This window comes from Manis javanica, chromosome 11 (genome assembly GCF_040802235.1).
Source record: "Manis javanica isolate MJ-LG chromosome 11, MJ_LKY, whole genome shotgun sequence".
Classification (NCBI taxonomy): Eukaryota; Metazoa; Chordata; class Mammalia; order Pholidota; family Manidae; genus Manis; species Manis javanica.
Window position 1 is genome coordinate 74263346 of NC_133166.1, and position 19581 is coordinate 74282926.

At 41.6% G+C, this 19581-nt stretch overlaps 1 protein-coding gene across 8 annotated transcripts in view; it reads right to left on the minus strand.

Annotated features, from left to right (window-relative positions):
- The window catches only part of PLD5 (phospholipase D family member 5), a 457751-nt gene that overhangs the window by 263263 nt on the left and 174907 nt on the right, over positions 1-19581 (minus strand). For 7 of the 8 annotated variants that reach the window (XR_005062463.2, XM_073216684.1, XM_073216683.1 and 4 more), the window contains exon 2: positions 15836-15972. Coding sequence is in view for 7 of the 8 variants with exons in the window: in XM_073216684.1 (XP_073072785.1) it covers positions 15836-15972 (137 nt within the window). In the remaining variant the exon portion in view is untranslated. Of the gene's footprint in view, positions 1-15828; positions 15973-19581 lie in introns of those variants that run through there. The other variant, XM_073216685.1, reaches the window with a different exon arrangement.

A 19581-nucleotide genomic window follows, 5' to 3' on the forward strand; every position in this document is an offset into this window, starting at 1 on the left:
TCCTGTGGGCGTTGCCAGCCTCAGCTTGCTGCTCCTCTATGGTGGTGTTGTGCCATAGGGGGAATACGCAGGAGATTGTTTATCACCATGAGGGGCCTCAGAGTTGCTCTGCTGCCCAGGGGGTTAGGGCGCCCAGAGTTCCCCAAAATTCCCAGCTGCTGGGCTGAGTGCGCTGGGATGCTTCTGTCCAACTGTGAGGCTCCTGTCCCTTTAAGACTTTCAAAGAGCACTTGCTTTTCTTTTGTCCCAGGGGCGCTGGCCACAGGGGCCCACTCACAGATTTTACTGTCCCTTTTCCCTATTATCCAGCACCCCATGCACTGTGTATCTGCCCTCCCTGTACGGATGGCTAGGGCTGGGTATTTAGCAGTCCTGGGCTCCCTCTCCCTCCCCATTCTGACTCCTCTCCTCCCACTGACGAGCTTGGGTGTGGGGTATACTCAGGTCCCTTCGGACCACAGCTTGTATCATACTCACTTCGTGAGGCACTGGGTTCTTGCAGGTGTAGATGTAGCCTGGATGTTGTATTGTATGTTGTCTTCTCTCTTTTAGGAATAGTTGTATTTGTTGTATTTTCAAAAATATGTATCATTTTGGAAGGAGATTTCTGCTGCTCTACTCACCCCGCCATCTTGGCTCCTCCCCCAGTTTACTGCAGATTTTAACCTAAGCATTCCTGGCCTGCCCCAGCAGGTACAGGAAGTGAAGGTGGGGCTGTTATCAACAGCTGAAGCCTAGGGACTGAAGATACCTGAGTTGCTGGGTAAGATGACGGCAGAGTGTGGAGGCAGAGGCTGATGGCAAGGTGAGCACTGGAGGGCACTGTGATGCAAGCTCCCCTGTCCTGTGGAAGGCACATGGTGCTGGACAAGGCGGACCAGTGTCATGGCCTTGCACCCCGCCCACCTCTAGTGGGTAGCCCTCATCACATAGCTCTGCCTTGGCCACTGGAGCCTAACAACAATTAAAGAGTCAGCCAGACCTGGATTTGTATTCAGCTTGACCCTCACTAAGTGGGTGGATAATTTAATTATTTTGAACTATAAACATTTTCATCCATAAAAAACAAAATACTACTAGTATATGCTTTACTGTATGAATCACAAAGTAGTTGGCATATCATAGGTACATAAGAAGTGATCACTGCAATACTAAAAGCACATACGTAATATCTGAAAAATGGTCATTTGTGACAGTCACAGTCCACCATCACCTGGAAATCTAGTTCTAGGCCCTTTGTGTGATAAGACCTGACTACTAGGATAACGCGACAATCACAGAAGAAAATGATACCTGACTTTATTCTTGTTACTAGGCAAAAGCATCACTGAGAATCGCACGCCAAACACAAGACAGTATCTTCCTAATAGACAGATAACTGAATGCTCCACCTGCAAAATTTCCAAGAGCCCTCAGAATAGAGTACTTCATTTAAACAGAGGACAGGGTTGGTCCATTGTATGCAGTAAATGTCATGATTACTGAAGCAAAAAGGTCATAGTGATCAATTTTCTAGATGCACAAATGATCAATTTTCAATGCTCTGTAAAACATAATAACTGTGAATATCTCCTGCAGCTTGGTATTTCTAATTTGATGAAAAAGAGAGGCTCAAAAATCTCATTATACGTTACCTCTCTGATAAAACAGATCTGCTCTGTGTATTGTGTCATTTATTTGGGTAGTGATACTATCATTATGATGATCATTGTATTGGTCTGAGATATTTTACCAGTTTTACTGGGTCTGCTGTCAAGCCACACTTTTCCTAACCATGTTATACAAAGGACAGGGACCTCCAAGTCACAGATGAAGAAGCAAACGTGGCTCATAAACATGTAAAGATTTTCAAACTGACTCATAATTTAAAAAAAAACAAACAGTGTCACAGTTGTCCCTTCATCAGGTTGGCAAAGATAAAGCATCTGATAATATACAATGTTGGCAAGAGTGGAGAAAACAAGCAATATTACTTCTGAATGATACAGCCCTTTGGAAATGGATTTGACTATCCATCCAAATTTAAAATGTATATGCCCTTTGACCTAGCAATTCCAGTACCAGAAATTTAAAGATATTTTCCTACATATACATATATATCTCCTCTGTGGCATCACTTGTTACCCTAACAACAAAACCCCCAAGAATGTAAATGTTCTTTAAATAAAGATCTTATTATATTACATCTATACAATGAATACAATGAGTAGTATATAGCCATGAATCTATATATCTTAGTAGGTAAAAACAACGAGAAAAATCATGTCTATATGCTCCCATTGGTGAGAAAAAAGGGGACAGATATTCAGAGATATACACAGTATTTATACATATATATATACATTTATACACATATATAGACACACGTGCATACATAAAATCATATTTCTGGAAGGACATACAAAAATGTTAGTAGTATTTGCCTCTGGGTAAGGAGACCCAGGATCTGCAGTGGGAGGGAGATACTGTTTTATTATAAGACTGCATTTGTCTTTGTTTATCATCTGTATATATTCATTTTCCAACTGCATAAACAGTAAACTTCTTATATACTCAAGGATCTAATGGAATAGCTTGGAAATACAGGTGTTATAAACAAGCAAAGCTGACGATGATGTGCTCTATAGATTGAACTCAAGGGACAAGATCTCCAATATTAGGAGATTCTCCCCTCAAACAAGTGAACATCTTAACTTCTTTTTTGTGTATAAACTTCCCACCCCCAAAAAAACACTCTATGGCACATGTGTACTATTATTGTCACCAGATGAAGCAGGCAGATTAAATGACCAAGGTGACATAGGGATGGCCAAGCTGTGATGCAGTCAGGTCTCCAGGCCACCAAGCGAAGCATGCCTGTGGGTATTGCACAGACGCTGCCCCTTGACCTCTACTGCCCAGTGAAGGCCAGGGCTCTGAAGCCTCTTAATGGCTTGATACAACTTCTACTTTTGTAAAAGTCAAAGCCTCATAAGGCTGTGGTTTATATCAAGATACAACATTTCTGGCACTAGGTGCTATCTGTCTTTGTAAGCGTGACTCAAAATAATAAGTGAATGATATTACCCCTCATTTGGTATAACACTTTGCCATCTTCTACACATGCACAAACATATCTTTATCTCAAGACAGTGTGGAAGGACAGTTGTCATTAATTTAAAAGTGAGAACAGTGAGGCTTCATTTAGGTGACTTGTCTGCTTGAAGAGGCAGGAGTGGAACAAACCCCAGGTCCTCTGGCTCCAAACCCATTGCTCTGTCAGGTGTAAGTATTATCTGAAAACTAGTTTCTGGTTTGCAGTGGATGTTTAATTGAAGAATCTTTTATTTCTGGCAGCCATGTCTTCTAGACTCACAGTTCAAAGTTTTTACTCTGAAACATGACCCCACTCCTAAACATTGCATTCCAAATATAAGCTGTTCTAAACTCTACAAGTTCTACAACTTTGGAAGCTGAGTTCTAGTGAATTCTTCCACAGATTTTCTGTTGAAAACTTGGTTTTTATCAAGATAGTCTTTGTAACCATGGCAATTACTTTAATTGAAAGTTCTGATTATCAAGTTTTTCTAACTACAGATCTATAGGCAAAATGTAAGAACAGCCATCAGGAACACCCACCTAGGTGTTCTATTTTCCTCCCCACGCCTTCAGTCACTGCACCTCTTGCCCCAGGTTAAGGGTTGAGCTCTTTACTGTCACTAAGAGAGGTCCTTCCTGCAAAGACAATGGAAACGGGCTCTGTGAGGGAAGAAGAGCTGTGTGCTCTGTCCCCAGTATTGCTCATGGTTATCATGGCTGTGCCTATAAGGGTTCTGTGAACTTTTTGAAAAATATAAACCACATTCAAATAATCTTTTTGGAGGACAAACCTGGCAACAGGAAATGCCAACATTGTTAATCATTTATTAAGTTTCATTATAATTAAAACTTTGAAATAATTAGCTTCTGCTGCTTCCCAAAGTGGTAATTATAGACCATCAGGAAACATGCTCTCGAATCTCCTCCTTTAAACATTAAACACTAAAGATAAAAGATTATTTTTAAAATAATCTATGAAATTTTAGCTATGGGAATATAAACAGTACTCTCAGCATATTAGGCTCATCAATAATTCAGGAAATTTGAATTTTATGTGACTCTATGGTGCAATTAAAGTGAAAATGTGCAATTTCATGTGAGAATAAGGTTCAGAAGCAGAAAACATCTGTATTTAAATGTCTGAGGACGTCTCTTTTCCTTCATTTAAAATCAAGTATTTATTTAAATACTTAAATAAAATTAAGTATCCATTCCAAATTATTACTAAAAGTTATTTATTCAATGCTAGTTGGAAAAAGGTTATTCTATTTCATTCTAGCAACTCCTCTGTTTCTTGTTCTACCCCATATCCTTGATATTGCCTTGAATATAATCTATAAACTTCAGGCTCTCCTCTCATAATCTCCAGTTATTTCCAAAAGCAATTCAACCATGGAGGGATAATAAATTGCTCTAAATAATACACATTATCTCAATGAACAGAATTACTCCTGTATTTGATACTTGGATACTTGTTTTCATATAAAAAAAAAGAGTAGTTGCTCAGTCTTGATGTGTGAGCCACTGTATAAGATGCAGGAGAAACAGGTGCGGTCCCTCGTGCTCAGAGGCCTCATAGCCAAGGAGATGATGGAAAGATAGAAATGCTGATACCACAATCAGGAGGCCAGCACAGCCACCATAGAATGAAATGGCCTTGCATTGTGGGGAGGGCGGCAAAACAGTGAAACATGAAAGTGGGTGGGATATGTCTGCCCAAGTCTCTGGGAGAATGCAGATGCCTGATTGTGAGAAGAGGCACAAACAGATGCGAAGCTGCAAAGTAAATAAGCTCCTGGCTAATATCCACAGGGCCCTGAATTCTCTACATTAGCATTGCATTGGGAGGAGGAGCTAGACTAGATTGTGCAAAGGACAGAAGAGGGAAGAGAGGAATCATGGCCTGAGCAGCACCTGATGAGAGGCAGATGTGGAATCCTAGGAATAAGTTAGAAATTGTCAAGGTGGAGAGTGGGAAATGAGAACAAGATTTGAATAATCAGGGTTAGGTATTGGAAGTGGACAGTGGACAGTGGACAGTGGACAGTGGGAAGGTTAGGAGAGGCTGAATATGCAAATGACAAAGCTAGGCCATTTATATAAAAAGTAGGACTCTGACCCCAACCTGCAGCAACCTGAGCAAGAAACCAACCTCTTATCTATACTAACCAGCCCAGGAAGCCAGCCTGCTCTAAGCCAGGCATGTAGAAGTCAGACTACTACCTCTAGGAACAATCCAGGAAACCAAAAATTACTTCTGTAACTGGAAGGACCAGGACCTCATATTGGGTAACTTCCCCAATTGCTGTTCCTGTTCCCAACGTAGGACCAACAAGACAGAGCCAAATATGCTCCCCTAACCAATCACACAGGATGCCCCGCTCCTAGTTAGTCTACCTCAGGCTTCCCCAGGCTGGCAGCCTCCTAACAGCACCCCTGAAGCTGCCCTTTCTCCACTGTCAAGCCTGTCATGCCTCTGCCTGCTTTTGAGTCTGGCCAAATCAAGTGCTGGGGGCTGAGTCTCTTGCTATAGCCAGCCCTGAATAAACAGCCTTTGCTCTCCTTATGTGTTTGGTCCCTATCTATTTCCACAGGTCCATTATGTGCAGAAACAGAGAGGTTAGCTTTGGAAAGGACAAGAGAAACCTCCTCTTTATGAAAAAAAGTGGGAGGAGGGAAGGCTAAATGAAGACACGTGGGGACTGAGCTGGCCGGAAAGCAGCAGTTCTATCAGGTGGAAGCCCCCTTCTCAGTTAAGGGGCTCTCTGAACGGACTCAGGAAGAGTAAGGTTAGGCTGTAGGAAAGTGACAGGAGTTGAGAGCCAAGGAAAGACAAGAGGGGCCAAGCAGAAATGGATCGCACGCCTGACTTCCGTTTAATCTTTTGAGTTAAACATCTTATCTTCTTAATGTAGGTCCTCTCTTTCTTGAGATCCCAGAAGATTCTGTAAGAAATGGATACTCACACCATAAAAGGAAAATACACCAAGAAAATTAGAAAGAAAGTAGGTTCATTGTGTGTTCGAATGGAGACCCTGGAACAAGGTATAGAGTGAAGTCGCTTGGAGATCTGGTTGTGGGACTGGGTGCTCCAGGATTCTAAATTCTTTGGTGTTTCCCCTGGGGGGAGGTGGAGATTAAAGTTTCTTTTGCTCTTTAGACAATCAAAAGCACTCAGATGTCAAGGAAGAAGTAAAAAACCAAACAGAGCCTTCTAAAGTTGGGAGCAACACTACTTTAAAAACATGGTGGGTTTGTCAAGACAAAGTATGGTAGAAGAAAGTTAATGTAGATAAAGAGAAAAACTTATACCTTGAGGAAAGAATGAAAATGGATTATAAATAAACATGTCCTCATTTTGAGGCAAAGATGAACTTAAAAGGGACTATGAACACCTGAAATGAACTTAGGTCCCTTCATGTCCATTAATTAAAAGAATATGAGCCAACATTTACTGAGTATTTGTTATAAGACAGATACTAGTGTATGAAAGGCACTTGCATTTATATATTTAATCCTTGCAGAAACCTTTCAAGTAAGACATAGTAATCATTTTCCTTATACAGATGAAAAAAATGTGGCACAGTAAAATAAGAAACTTGCCCATGGTTGCAAATCTCCTAAGTGGTATAGCCAGATTCAAACACAGGTAACTTGGCCCTGCAGTCTTGTTCATATGTTTATAATATGAAATGGAGGAAAGGAAGGACAGGTGACAGGAGTTAAGTCACAAAAGTAATTTCAAGCGTCTTTCCTCTGGTGTCATTGTATCTATCACCAATACCCTTGGGGGACATCTAATGACACCCTAGAATGTAGATTTTGCTTTTCAGTGGAATTCTGCATGAAAGGAACAGGGGCTCATTGGAAAGTAAATAATACCATGTCTTAGAGCAAGAAAATTCAAAGTGGGGCTAGAACAGCTTGTTGCCAGAAAGATCTCAGAGCTATCTGTGATCATGGCACAAAGTACAAAAGACAGCTCCCACTCACCAAGTAATTAAATTGGGCACTAAAAGGAAAAATAGTGCTTGCAGTATACTGGAGCAAGTAGTCTGACAGGGGGGCTCTGAGGTCATGATAATAAATGAGAAGTGCAAATACTAGCAGGTAATTGTCACTGCAAAAAGAGGTCTCCCCCTCTTCTTGAACATATCTCCCCAGGCAAGGAAAACAACAGCAAAAATGAACAAGTGGGACTATATTAAGCTAAAAAGCTTCTGTACAGCAAAAGGCACCATCAATAGAACAAAAAGGTACCCTATAGTATAGGAGAATATATTTGTAAATGACAGATCTGATAAAGGCTTGACATCCAAAATATATAAAGAGCTCACCCACCTCAACAAACAAAAAACAAATAATTCAATTAAAAAATGGGCAGAGGAACTGAACAGACAGTTCTCCAAAAATGAAATACAGATGGCCAACAGACACATGAAAAGATGCTCCACATCACTAATTATCAGAGAAATGCAAATTAAAACCACAATGAGGTATCACCTCACACCAGTAAGGATGGCTACCATCCAAAAGACAAATGAAAACAAATGTTGGCGAGGCTGTGGAGAAAGGGGAACCCTCCTACACTACTGGTGGGAATGTAAATTAGTTCAACCATTGTGGAAAGCAGTATGGAGGTTCCTCAAAATGCTCAGAATAGACTTACCATTTGACCCAGGAATTCCACTCCTAGGAATTTACCCTATGAATGCAGCACTCCAGTTTGAAAAAGACAGATGCACCCCAATGTTTATTGCAGCACTATTTACAATAGCCAAGAATTGGAAGCAACCTAAGTGTCCATCATTAGATGAATGGATAAAGTAGATGTGGTACATATACACAATGGAATATTATTCAGCCATAAGAAGAAAACAGATCCTACCATTTGCAACAACATGGATGGAGCTAGAGGATATTATGCTCAGTGAAATAAGCCAAGAGGGAGACAAGTACCAAATAATTTCACTCATCTGTCAAACATAAGAACAAAGCAAAAACTGAAGGAACAAAACAGCAGCAGAATCACAGAACCCAGGAATGGACTAACAGAGGATCAAAGCCTAATTTGGCTACCCAGAAAATGAATTAAGATACGATATGAAGAAGAACTTCCAACATCAACATTCTCTGGAAGAGTCATTCCAAAAGATGATCATCAAAAAACTTCAACAAAGATCCTGGCGCTGTTGCAGTTGTAGCTGCATTCATCCCACTGGTTCCTGGACTTGCCATTGGAATGAAGAAGGAGATATCTAAGCTGGCCTGTGCATACAGTAAAACAACAAATTTGATTGGATCTATACTGTCGGAACTCAACCAAGAATTAGGAGAAGTTCAAGTTGCAGCGCTCCAAAATCTTGCAACTATAGACTATCTACTTTTAAAAGAACATATGGGATATGAACAGTTCCCAGGAATGTGTTGTTTTAATTTGTCTGATTTTTCTCAAACTATTCAAATTCAGTTAGACAATATCCATCACATCATTGGTAAGTTTTCACAAATGCCTAGGGTGCCTAAATGGTTTTCTTGGCTTCACTGGAGATGGCTGGTAATTATAGGTATGCTTTGGTTATGCAGCTGTATTCCTATTATGTTAATGTGTGTATGCAATTTAATTAGTAGTTTAAAACCTATACATGCTTATGTTACTCTACAAGAAGATATGTCAAAGAAATAATCAATCTTCCCATGTTTTCTTCCATCTGCTACTTCTATAGCTTTTCTTCTTCCTTCCTAATTACAACCCTTAAGTAGAACTCATGCCTCATATCAAAATTACCGAGTATCATAATTCTTCCAAGTGGTAAAGATACCTTAAGACAAATGCTGGGCATAGAAGCCACAGGGCATAAATCTGCAAAGAAGTAAAAAGCTAACCTTTTCAAACAATATGGCTTCTCTCTCACTTACCAACTTTACATCTCCCTGTATGGCCCCGGAAGATGACTGGTTAGCCAGAGACAGGTAAGATTCCTCAAGGGAGGAACAACCTAAGACAGGCACAGTCGGGCCATCAGGTGAGAAATTGGGGATCAACAGAGGTGAGGCTTAGAACCTCACCCCCCGTTTTGAGAGAAATCTTCTGCATCCATGGATGTTTTGTTGCCCTTGTCTGGCTTGGATTAATTCTTAGTCTATAGGCACACACCTGATCATCTACATTTGCCCTCTTACAGCACTAAGCTATGTTTTCTACCTTTATCTTGCATCTACCTACCACTTCAGCATTTTATTTAAAAAATAATAATAATAATAATAATAATAAGGGAGAAATGTGGGATTCACATATAAATCAAGTATAAAAATCAAATGAATATTCATATTTGACCTGATTGTTTATAGTTCATAATGCATGATCAAAACCGAAAGTTTCTGTGATGGCTGCCCTTGCACTGTTCACCATGTAAGAACTTTTTCACTATGTAAGAACTTGTTCGTTATGCTTCAGAAGATTGGAGACTGTTGAGAATTAGGCTTGGGGTTGATTAATGATTGTGCATTGAGTCCCCTATACAGAATTTTAGTGTTGTTAACAACCATCTGATCAATAAATATGAGAGATGCCCTCTCAAAAAGAAAAAAGAGGTCTCCCAATACCATCTTCTAGAAATGTTATATACTGATGAACCAAATTAGGTATGACCTGCTCTGGAGATACAACTAGGTTAGACAGATATAGATATGTCTATAGATAAAGTTTATTATTTTAGCTAAGAAAATAATGGATCAGGAGATTCAGAAAACAAAATGTGTGAAATAGAGAAGTCAGCTTTTTCATAGAAAAATAAAAAAAATTTAGAAAGTACCTGTAAAAAGTGTATGTGTGTAGGGGAGGCCACTATAATATGAATCTAGCCACAGCTATACATTTTGTGGTGGTCTAGGCCACTACTTACTAGAGAACCACGATGGTAACTTATACATTGGTTACCCAGCCTGAAGTATTACATGGGTCCCATGCTGCAGACTCAAGTCTATTTACTTCAGGGTGAGAGAAAATTCCTGGGTTCAGGAATAGTAGGGATCAGGTATGTAAACTGAGTTGGTTTATTCCCTTCATGCTTCAGACCCACTGGGCATCAGTAAATGGATATGCACAGCCCTGGGTGAGAGAGAACCAGGCCAGTAGCTGCACAGACACCGGCTGATTCAGGAGGTAGGGGTGGGGCAAGCATGAGGAGGACCTGGAGCAGGGGCTGCCAGAATAACCTCGATATAGTAGGTGGCAAATGTCCAAATTAGAAGATTGTGATAACACGCCCAAAATTGTGTTTATTTAGCTTTTATAATGACAGCCTACAGAACTTAATCTCCCAATTGTTATGGGAATCAGGCCTGAGGTGCAGGAGCAGCAGGGTGTGGACAGGTGCTGGGTGCATTTATCAGGGAGATGTGGTAAAGACAAGCCCTCTTCCATCAAGAGTCTAATAGCATCTCTAATAAGTGGAGAAGAAATAACCCATAGCACCTGAAGTAGGATTGCTCCAGGAGAGGTGAAACAGATGCAGCTCCAAAATACAAAATGCAGGCTTTTCCTTTGAAAGGGCAGGCATTTGGCAGGTGAGCAGATGTTCTGTAGCACAGAGCATCTGGAGGGAAGTACTGGGCTCTCTTGGTCCCTGGGGATGCAATGTGTGGGGAACCTCACAGTGATCAGTTACCTCTTACAAGAATGGTATAAAATGATAACTAGAGACACTAGTAACTATAAAATAGCCCAGCCACAGGATGTGTGCAGTCTGAACTGGCAGCTAAGCCATTCTTAACTCTCCAGAGATGCCTCCAGCACACTGACATGTGGGTTTTAATGGTAGTCAAGAGACATGGAGGTTTATGTTTATAGCAACTAAATCAGCAATTAAAACGTTCTGAGAAATGATGTAAACTACCCTGAAATTCAGTACAAAGGGAGGAAGAAATGGGTCACAGTCATTTACTGAGGTCAAAGATCTTGGGTCTTGGCATCACAACTGAGGTTGGTTAAAAGGTACTTTGGAAGGTAAGTTAAGATCAGTTGTTATTTTATGGATTGTAGAATGTGGACAATTATGATAATCAAGGGTATCATTACTATGAGTACAGTATTATAGCAGTAAAGTAATAATAAAAAATACATAGAATAAGAAGTCAGAAAAAATTATCAATAGGGTATTTTTTTATAGGGACATATATATTTTCTGAAAGTCATGTAAACTTGAGGAAACATAGAGTGGACAGCATGATTCAGAGTGGGAACCAGCAGAGGATAGAAGTTATCTAGGCTAGTCAGCAGAGAAAAGGAGAATTAAACAATATGCTTCGAAAGGAGTGCTGGGATGAGATTCTGGGGAAAGGCTGCTGAAACAGGAAGAACTGCTGGCCACAGAACATCATGCATTCCTGAAGCTATCAGCAGGGAGGAGAGCTACAGACCCAGAGGGAGTTTAATTTCAAAGTAATAAGTTCTCAGCAAAGGGTGAACTGAGGAAGCAGCAGTCTCTGTGATAATGGCACCACAAGGATGAAGCATAAAGAGGAAATGGGATGTGAGTGAGGCAAACAATAATTGCCAGTGGAGCATCATGTGATCTGGGAAGCGCCACATTGAGGTAGTGTCTGAGGCAGTCATGGGTGGAAAAAGACAAGGTCAGGGGAGGGAGAGCTGGAATTCTGTACAGATGAGTGAGTTGAGACTGGCATGGTCAAGAGGTTCTGTGACCAGTGCTGATGTCCTTGGGGACACTCTCAACCTTCCTGACCTCTAACCAGGGGCATCCCCAGACTGAAGAACAGTGGATCTCACACTCCTCTGCAGGCTGTTAGGGGACTAGAGTGATGGCTGAGGCTGCCCCACAGACCAGGATGGGGGACCAGGAGTCAACTACTTGCAGAACTGGCAGCATGGCTGAGGCCAAAGATCCCAGAGGCAAGTCCCTGAGATGCTGTGGGAGACATCACAGACACACTGCCATGGTCTACATGTGGATAAGAAGGAAACTGAAACAGAATGGTTGGCAGTATCAGAGGAGTTGCAGGGACCTAGAGGACTGAATACCCAAATGGCAAAGGCCAGACCATCTATATAAAAATGAGGACTCTGACCCACAGCCTGCAGCACCAGCCCTGGAAACCAACCAACCTACTACACCCAGCCCAGGAGCCTGCCTGCTCTCCATCAGATGTGTAGGATATTGGGCTGCTCTCTCTAGTAACCATTCATGAAACCAAACAAAACTGCTATAACCATCGGTCCCAAATAACCAGGACTTGATTAACAACTACCCGCTTCCCTAATTTTTGTCCTCACTTCCAACTTAGGGCCAAATGGAGAAAGCCAACTACAGAGGATGCCCCGATTCCCTTGAGCCAGCCTCTAGCTTCTCCACCCACACTCCTACTGAGTCTCCTAAAGCCACCCCTTCTTCCCTATCAAGCCTGCCCAGGCCTGCCTGACTTTGAGTCTCTGCCAAATGCAAGTGCTGGTGGCTGACCACTTTGCTGTAACCATCTCTGAATCAACAGACTCCATCTCATGGAGTTCATCTTTATTTACTTCCACAGAACACAAGACTAAATCAGGAGAAAGAGAAGATTTACAGTAAGTGAGGAAGTGAGAGAAAAAGGAAGCTAGTCAAGAAGAGAGGTGGGGGATTTCTTAGTCCTTGGAAGGAAATGGAGATGATTAATATTCATATATTACTTGTTATGAGTTCCCTGATGCTTTGTTACAGGTCTCTATAACTTATACTGACTCCTCATAAACCTTTTGAGGCCCCATTTAATCTACTACTTTCAAGGGAAATAAAATGAAAAGAGCCTTCCTAACCCCTCAGGGGTGGAGTAGGGACCAGGACCAGATGTCCTCCTTTCACAGTCAGGCAGCTCCCCCAAGCCCACCCTGACATGCCCACTGCAGTTCCGGCCACAGTGTATTTCCACACTGCCTTGTTAACTGCATTGTAACTCCTCATTCAGTCCTTGGTGCTCTGTCAATAGACACTGGATGAAATATTTAGTATCTTGGCCAACTTTCTCGAGCCAGTAAGTGGTAGAATATAGGTTTGAATTCAGATATTTCTGATTTCAAAGTCTGTGGTTGTTCACTGCATTAGGCTAAGATAGAAGTGGAGCTGCTAGGTGCCATGGTGAAGACAACATTACATCTATTGATTCAAGGTGGTGAAAAACAGTAAGGCCAGGGTGTTGGGAAATAAATTTAGTTACCAAGGATGGTGGCAAGTATAGGGTAACTGGAAGTTTTCAGTAAGAATCCCCGCCAGACCTTGATAGTGATATGTATATAAGGGCCTGTTTACACATCAATGTTTACCCCAGAAGAACCACAGGTCCCTCAGGGGATTGCCTATTGGGGTAATGGGTAGAGAGTAGCAGCCATTCTCTCTTCCCCTCCATTCCTGGTACAAAATTGGTCAGGAGCCTGTCAGTCACCAAGGACCCACCCACGGAGTTCCTCCAGGAAGGGATGGGGGAAGGACAGTGCACGCAGGCTGGAGAGAATGGACTTGGGAGCGTGCAGGGAGAGAGAAAGCAGAGCAACTGGGGTTGGGAGGAGAGAGACTGAGCCATGAGAAATAAACCTTCAATCCCCAAACTACCCTTTCCCTTGTCTTCCTTCAGTTTCATCAGGTTCTTAGGGAATTTTCCCCTGGCGGGGAATTGCCTTCTTCCTGGAGCCACAGCAAGGGATGGCTCTGATGGTCAGGATGTCTGTTGGCCAGGTACAAAAGGAGGTGGGAGAGTCCTGGGAATTAGAAGGTGGTGTTGCCTATGATAAGGAGAGAGTGAATGATATAAGAACATTCCATCAAACCAGCAACGGTGAAGATGGAGATAACCAAGCAAAGGTGGTACCACAATGGATTGTCTCACTGGAGATCAGGACTGGCTGGGGTAGAAAGACTCACAGTTGCCCTGCTTCTGTCCTGTGTGTTGGAGAGAGATGCAAAAGTAGAAGCTCCCCAGGATGAGGTTGGGGGAGCCAGACAGCACCAGAGCAGACATAAGGAAGTGCCCACTGCATGGCTGAGAATGTAGAACAGACAGGAAGATCCAGAGAGGCTGCAAGTTCTGGAAGACATGGCTGCATATAGAACAGGATGCAGCAACCAGGAGAGCGATTCCAGCAACCCAGGGGAAAGGAAGCAGGAGGATAATTGGTAACTGGAAGGACATTTTGTGGATAGAGGGAGAAGCCATGTTGAGTCATTAGGATTTAGCTACTGAGATGGAAGAAATAGACCCAAATTCAGGTCTAGAGATTGAAACTAAAAATTGAGTATCACTTCCCACAAATGAAAAGAGGCATATTTCTAAGGCTCTTTTTTGTTCAACATACCAATACCTGTTAATGTGTGTTAAAAGATCCTTGGTATTTTGTCTTAAGGAAGTTGTTATAGTTTGACTTCTATAAAGTCACTTTCTAGGGGCTGGCATTTGCCATCTAAAGTACCCAGCAGTCTTCACTACAGAGTGAGGTGAGGAGACAGGAAGAGCCATTCCACTGGGTAAGGGTGAGTCACTGGCCCCTTGCCCACAGAACATTTCTATCTGACATGTAATAAGATTAGACGAGGAATTGCAGACGGAGTGTTCAGGAGGAAAATGATGATAACCTGCTATTGTTCTATTTGCTTCCCTTACAATCCCAATACAACTTTTCTCCCAAATCCAGTCTGGAAAGTAAATATATTTAGGTACAACTTTCGAACATGAAGGAATAAATCTAAAATGTATTCTAATTTCTCTCAGATCCTTTGTTCTGTATATAGTACTGTTGCTCAGTAACTAGACTATATTGCATCATGGGTTCAAAAAACAAATTTCAGTTGTCTTTTCCACACATATATTTTTTGTGCCAGACATTCAACCCTCAAGGTAAAATACCCAGGATAAAACTCACATACACATTACCAGGTTGTTATTGAGTTTAAGCTAGAAAAGAGGGGGCACTTAGCCTAACACTTTCCATGAGAAAAGTCACAATTAAAGTTTGTTATAATCTTTAATTCATAATGATTATAACTTTGTAGCCTCACATCAGCTTTGCAGCAACATGTATATAAAAACAGCCTTCTTATCTATCTGCCCCCCAGCCTTTGGTACTTTTCTATACCCTCCCTATGACCTCGACCTCAGAAAAAAAAAGTAGCAGCTCAGAGAAGAGTTGGATGAGGAGATTTATGGGGATAAAACCATATTCTGATGGTTCTGCCAGTCAGAAATGACCCTAGGGAAATGTTAGCTAATGTAACTGAAGACACATAATACATAAATAAAATGGTAAAGCCGTTATAATTTCTAGATTAAAAATAAGCCATGTGCTATATTGGGACATTGAGGAGGCCTGTGTCTTCTCAGAGACATATTTATTTAATCCTTAATTTTAAACTGTAAATTTTCCTGAGGTGTGTGCTTTTTAATTTTCATTTGATGTGACAACTAGCACAGTGTCCACTGTCCATTTGGGGCACTGATTTGCCAGGCTGTCATGAAGTAAATCACACATACGGAGGTCTCCAGAAATTTCATTTTTTACAGAATTGCATTTTGTTAAACACCCCTTTGCACAGAATATGCCCAAAGTGTCAAGTGCATTAAATCATTATTCATTCTTATTCTCTTGGTCCTCCTAACCCAAGGGGGAGCTGGGTGAGCATGTGTATTTACCACATCTTTCTCCCTGCTGTCCAGGGCTCTCTTTGCATTCTTGTCCACCCCTAAAAGAGAATTTTTGTTTGTTACCTCTTACCGACATTTATTTTGACAATTTTTTTCTGAGAGTCCATCCTCATCCTCTCCCATGATATCCACAGCTGAAAATATCAATGCAACGAGAATGGCGAAGCAGCATACCAGGGCAAAGATCACAATACACTTCTGTTGGGACTGCAGGAGAGACAGAATAAAAAGGAGAGTAAGTGGAACGCGTTTGCTTAGGAAACTCAAGACCTGACAGTGTTTCAAGCTTCCATGGAAGTCCATTGGGAAACAATTACTTTCGTCAAGGCCTGAGAAGGGCTGCTGTCTGTCTAGGGCATTTGTGCTTATTCTTCAACACAGCCCTGAAACCCCCAATAACTATGGTAGAACCTGTTAAGTAGTTCAAGTGCCATATCAAGACTGGTGACGGAGTTTGCTCTTCTTTCACATCAAAAGCAGTCTAGGAAAGATCACTACAAGACCAATTATTGCAAATTAAAAATGACACATGGAGTGGCTCCATGATTATTCTCTGTTTCCTGTACTACCACCACCTTCCAGACAATGCATATTGTATCAAACTCTATATCCTCTTGCCCTAAGACCTTTACAGTGATGGTTTCAGGAGAGATGTCCTTGGGTGCCCATATGCGTTCTGGCACATTGATCACATTATTGGATCTATCAGATATTGGCATTATGGGCCATGTAACTGACATAGTTCATTTCAAACCATAAAACACAATCATAACATTCATAGTCTTGATATGATTTCCACTTAGAAACACAAGCTGAAAGTCTAGCCACTCACATCCTTATTTTGAGGCCCAAGTGTAATTAGAGACACTCTTGTCTCCAGGGGTTCATGGCCAAAGGTGGTAGAAGATACGGCCATGATTACTGGGCAGGAGCCATGGCCACTGGGACAAGTAATTTTGCCTGGGCTCCATTTACTATATAAATCTGAATGGGGAAGAATAGAGAAAGAACAATTTTTAAAAGTCTTTGTGCAGTTTTTAGGGCTTATTTCGAGAAGGTGAAGGGTGACCTTTCACCAGGCAGGCAGCCATACTCCCTTGGAGATGCATATGTGTACAGACATACATACTTCAGAGCCTTGTCCAAACCAGCTGGCTGTGCCTCTCCTACCATCCTCCTGCCCTTTATTCCTACAGCCACATAGCCTCCAAAAAACCAAGGAAATTTTCAAAGCTCGGGGTGCAGTTTGTCCAGGATCAGCCTGAGATTACAGAGAATGGTGTTGCCAAGGAATAATGGGTGCCTCTGTGACCAGGCACTATCAGGTCAAATGGCTGTTTCCTTTCAGTGTCTCTTAACCCTCCCTCAGATCTCAACCCCCAAGAGTGCCTCGATCCATGTCCTTCCCTGCCTGTCATTAAGGTCTTCTACTCCACACTCAGGAAGTGCGGAAAGCCGAGGGTAGACACACCATTGTTCTTGTACGCCAGGCAGGAATTACCTCAAGCCAGAGCACAGTGCCAAACAAAGAGACAGTGCTGAAGAAGTAATTACAGTACAAATAAATACAAAGTGAATGAATGAAATGGAAATCACAATGGCATACGTCTGAGGATGTACAGTGACATGAGATGCTTCTCTCCAGACTCCATGGTGGCCTTCCTGAAAATTAGTTTGCGCCCATATTTTAGTGACTGTAAATCTTGCAGCACATGCTTTTTCCCTCTCTGCTTGAGTTAGAGGCAAATCCGTGGCCATGTTTACTAAGTATATAAAACTCTATGGAATAGACTGTGCATTTATCTTGTTCCTTTATTTTCCATCACCGCCAGTTCCTCACTGATTTGATTTTGAAAACCAGCATAGTGAACTGGTTGAGGGCTCAGACTTTGGAACAGCTACCTTAGATTCTACTTACTGGTTTATGCCTTTGGGCAAGTTAATGTAGCCTTCGTGCTTCAGCTTCTTGGCCCGTAAAATGGAGGTAATACCACAACACCAGCAACAATAATAAATGTCTCATTGGGTTGTTGCTAATAGTTAAGCTAATGAGATCCTATATGTAAAGTACTTAGAACAGTACCTGAAAAATAAAGGGCAGGAAATGAGTGTTCACTGTTGCCAGTATATTGTTGCATATGCACCTAAGCTGCCTCAAATATTTTGGGGAAATGAGATAAAGATATGAGCAAACAAACAAAATACAAGAAAAACTGTAAGTATGTGTAAAGGAGAGGCAGAGATATACAGAGAAAGAACAGGAAGAAATGAGACAGAGGAGGAGGAGAGAAATGCAAAATGGAAATATTTTAGGATACAATTTTTGAGAAATTGTTCTAGGACAGTCTTAGAACTCAGAGCTCTAAAGCAGTGTCTCTCAAACTCAAGCATACATCAAAATCACCTAGAGGGCTTGTTAAAACACACAATGCTGACCCCATTTCCAGAGTTTCTGGTTCAATAGGACTGGGGTGGGGCCCCAAAATACGCATTTCCAACAAGTTCCCAGAAAATATTAGTGCTCCTGGTCCAGAGTGCGTGCACACTTTGAGGAATCAAGATATCATCTACACTAAATCCCACTTAATACATGTTCATCCTTCAAACTCACCTTTAGTTCATCTTCAGACAATAAAGGGATCATGATAAATACATCCTATTAATTTAAATATGAATCTTGTAAATTATTTTCTTTGTGGGGATTTAAAAGTAATTTTAAACAATTTTTTTTATTTTGAGTTTTCTTCTGCCCTTTACATTTTAATGATACTAATTACTTGTAGAATCAGAAAATCTTTGCTATTAACTATTTTGAAAAACACATATTATATAAAAAGAAATCACTCAGTCCCACTCAGACATGACTGTCACTTAATATTTTGTTCTAGTTTTTTCTTTTACTAAATCTACCTATCTAGCAATCTGATAATACTGGTATCATGCTATATATAGCTTTATATTCTACTTTTGGTACTTGATCATGTTTTGAAGCTTTTAAATATTATTTAGAGCATAATTTAAAATTGTTCATAATATTCCATTGTGTGGATACATTATTCTCTCCTTTAAGAAACTCTTTTTAAAGTCACTCATTTTACAACAGAAAAAATGATTAAACATTTTTGCATTTTGTCCATTTTCCTTGTGAAAGGAAAGGAGCGACACACAGCAGCAATTCACCGGAGAATTCCGCTTTATTAGGGAAAGGTGCTGGGTTATATAGGAAGGGGCATGAATTGATTGAGGTGTCACTTCTACGGGGCTGGTGGCTGTTGGCTAGGTGCTGGGATTGGGAGGGGAGCGAGAGGTGATTGGGCTTCAGGTGGCACCAGCGGTAACCGAGGACCTCCGAAGAGAAGCCGGATGTTTGCCATCTTACTGGTGGGGGCCCTTCATTCCCCCCTTTCTCCTCTATGTGGTTGTGGACGTTGCTTTCTCTCTGGCTGCTTCCTGCTGAACAGCGGCGGAGAAGGGAGTGAGGGCTTGAGGATTGGGAGGAAAGGGTTGATAGGACTCCCCACAGTAAGGATGAGTAGATGTGGACTTCTTCAGGTTTGGAAATCAATGAAGCTTCCCTGTAACCATAGGTCGAGGAGCTGTTGATTCCAATGGTGCCAAGAGGATATGGGTGTCAGGAGCCAGGCGTCTGCAGCCATTGTTTCCAGGAACAGTTTCCAGTGGAGAGAGGGGTCCATCTCAGTGTGTGGCGCAGAGGTCACGTGAGGGTGAGGGATCTTCTGTGGCCAGAAGCTGGTAGTTCCTGAGTAAAAGCTGGTTGAAAGCTTGATTAGAGATTTTTCCGACTTGGCATTTGAT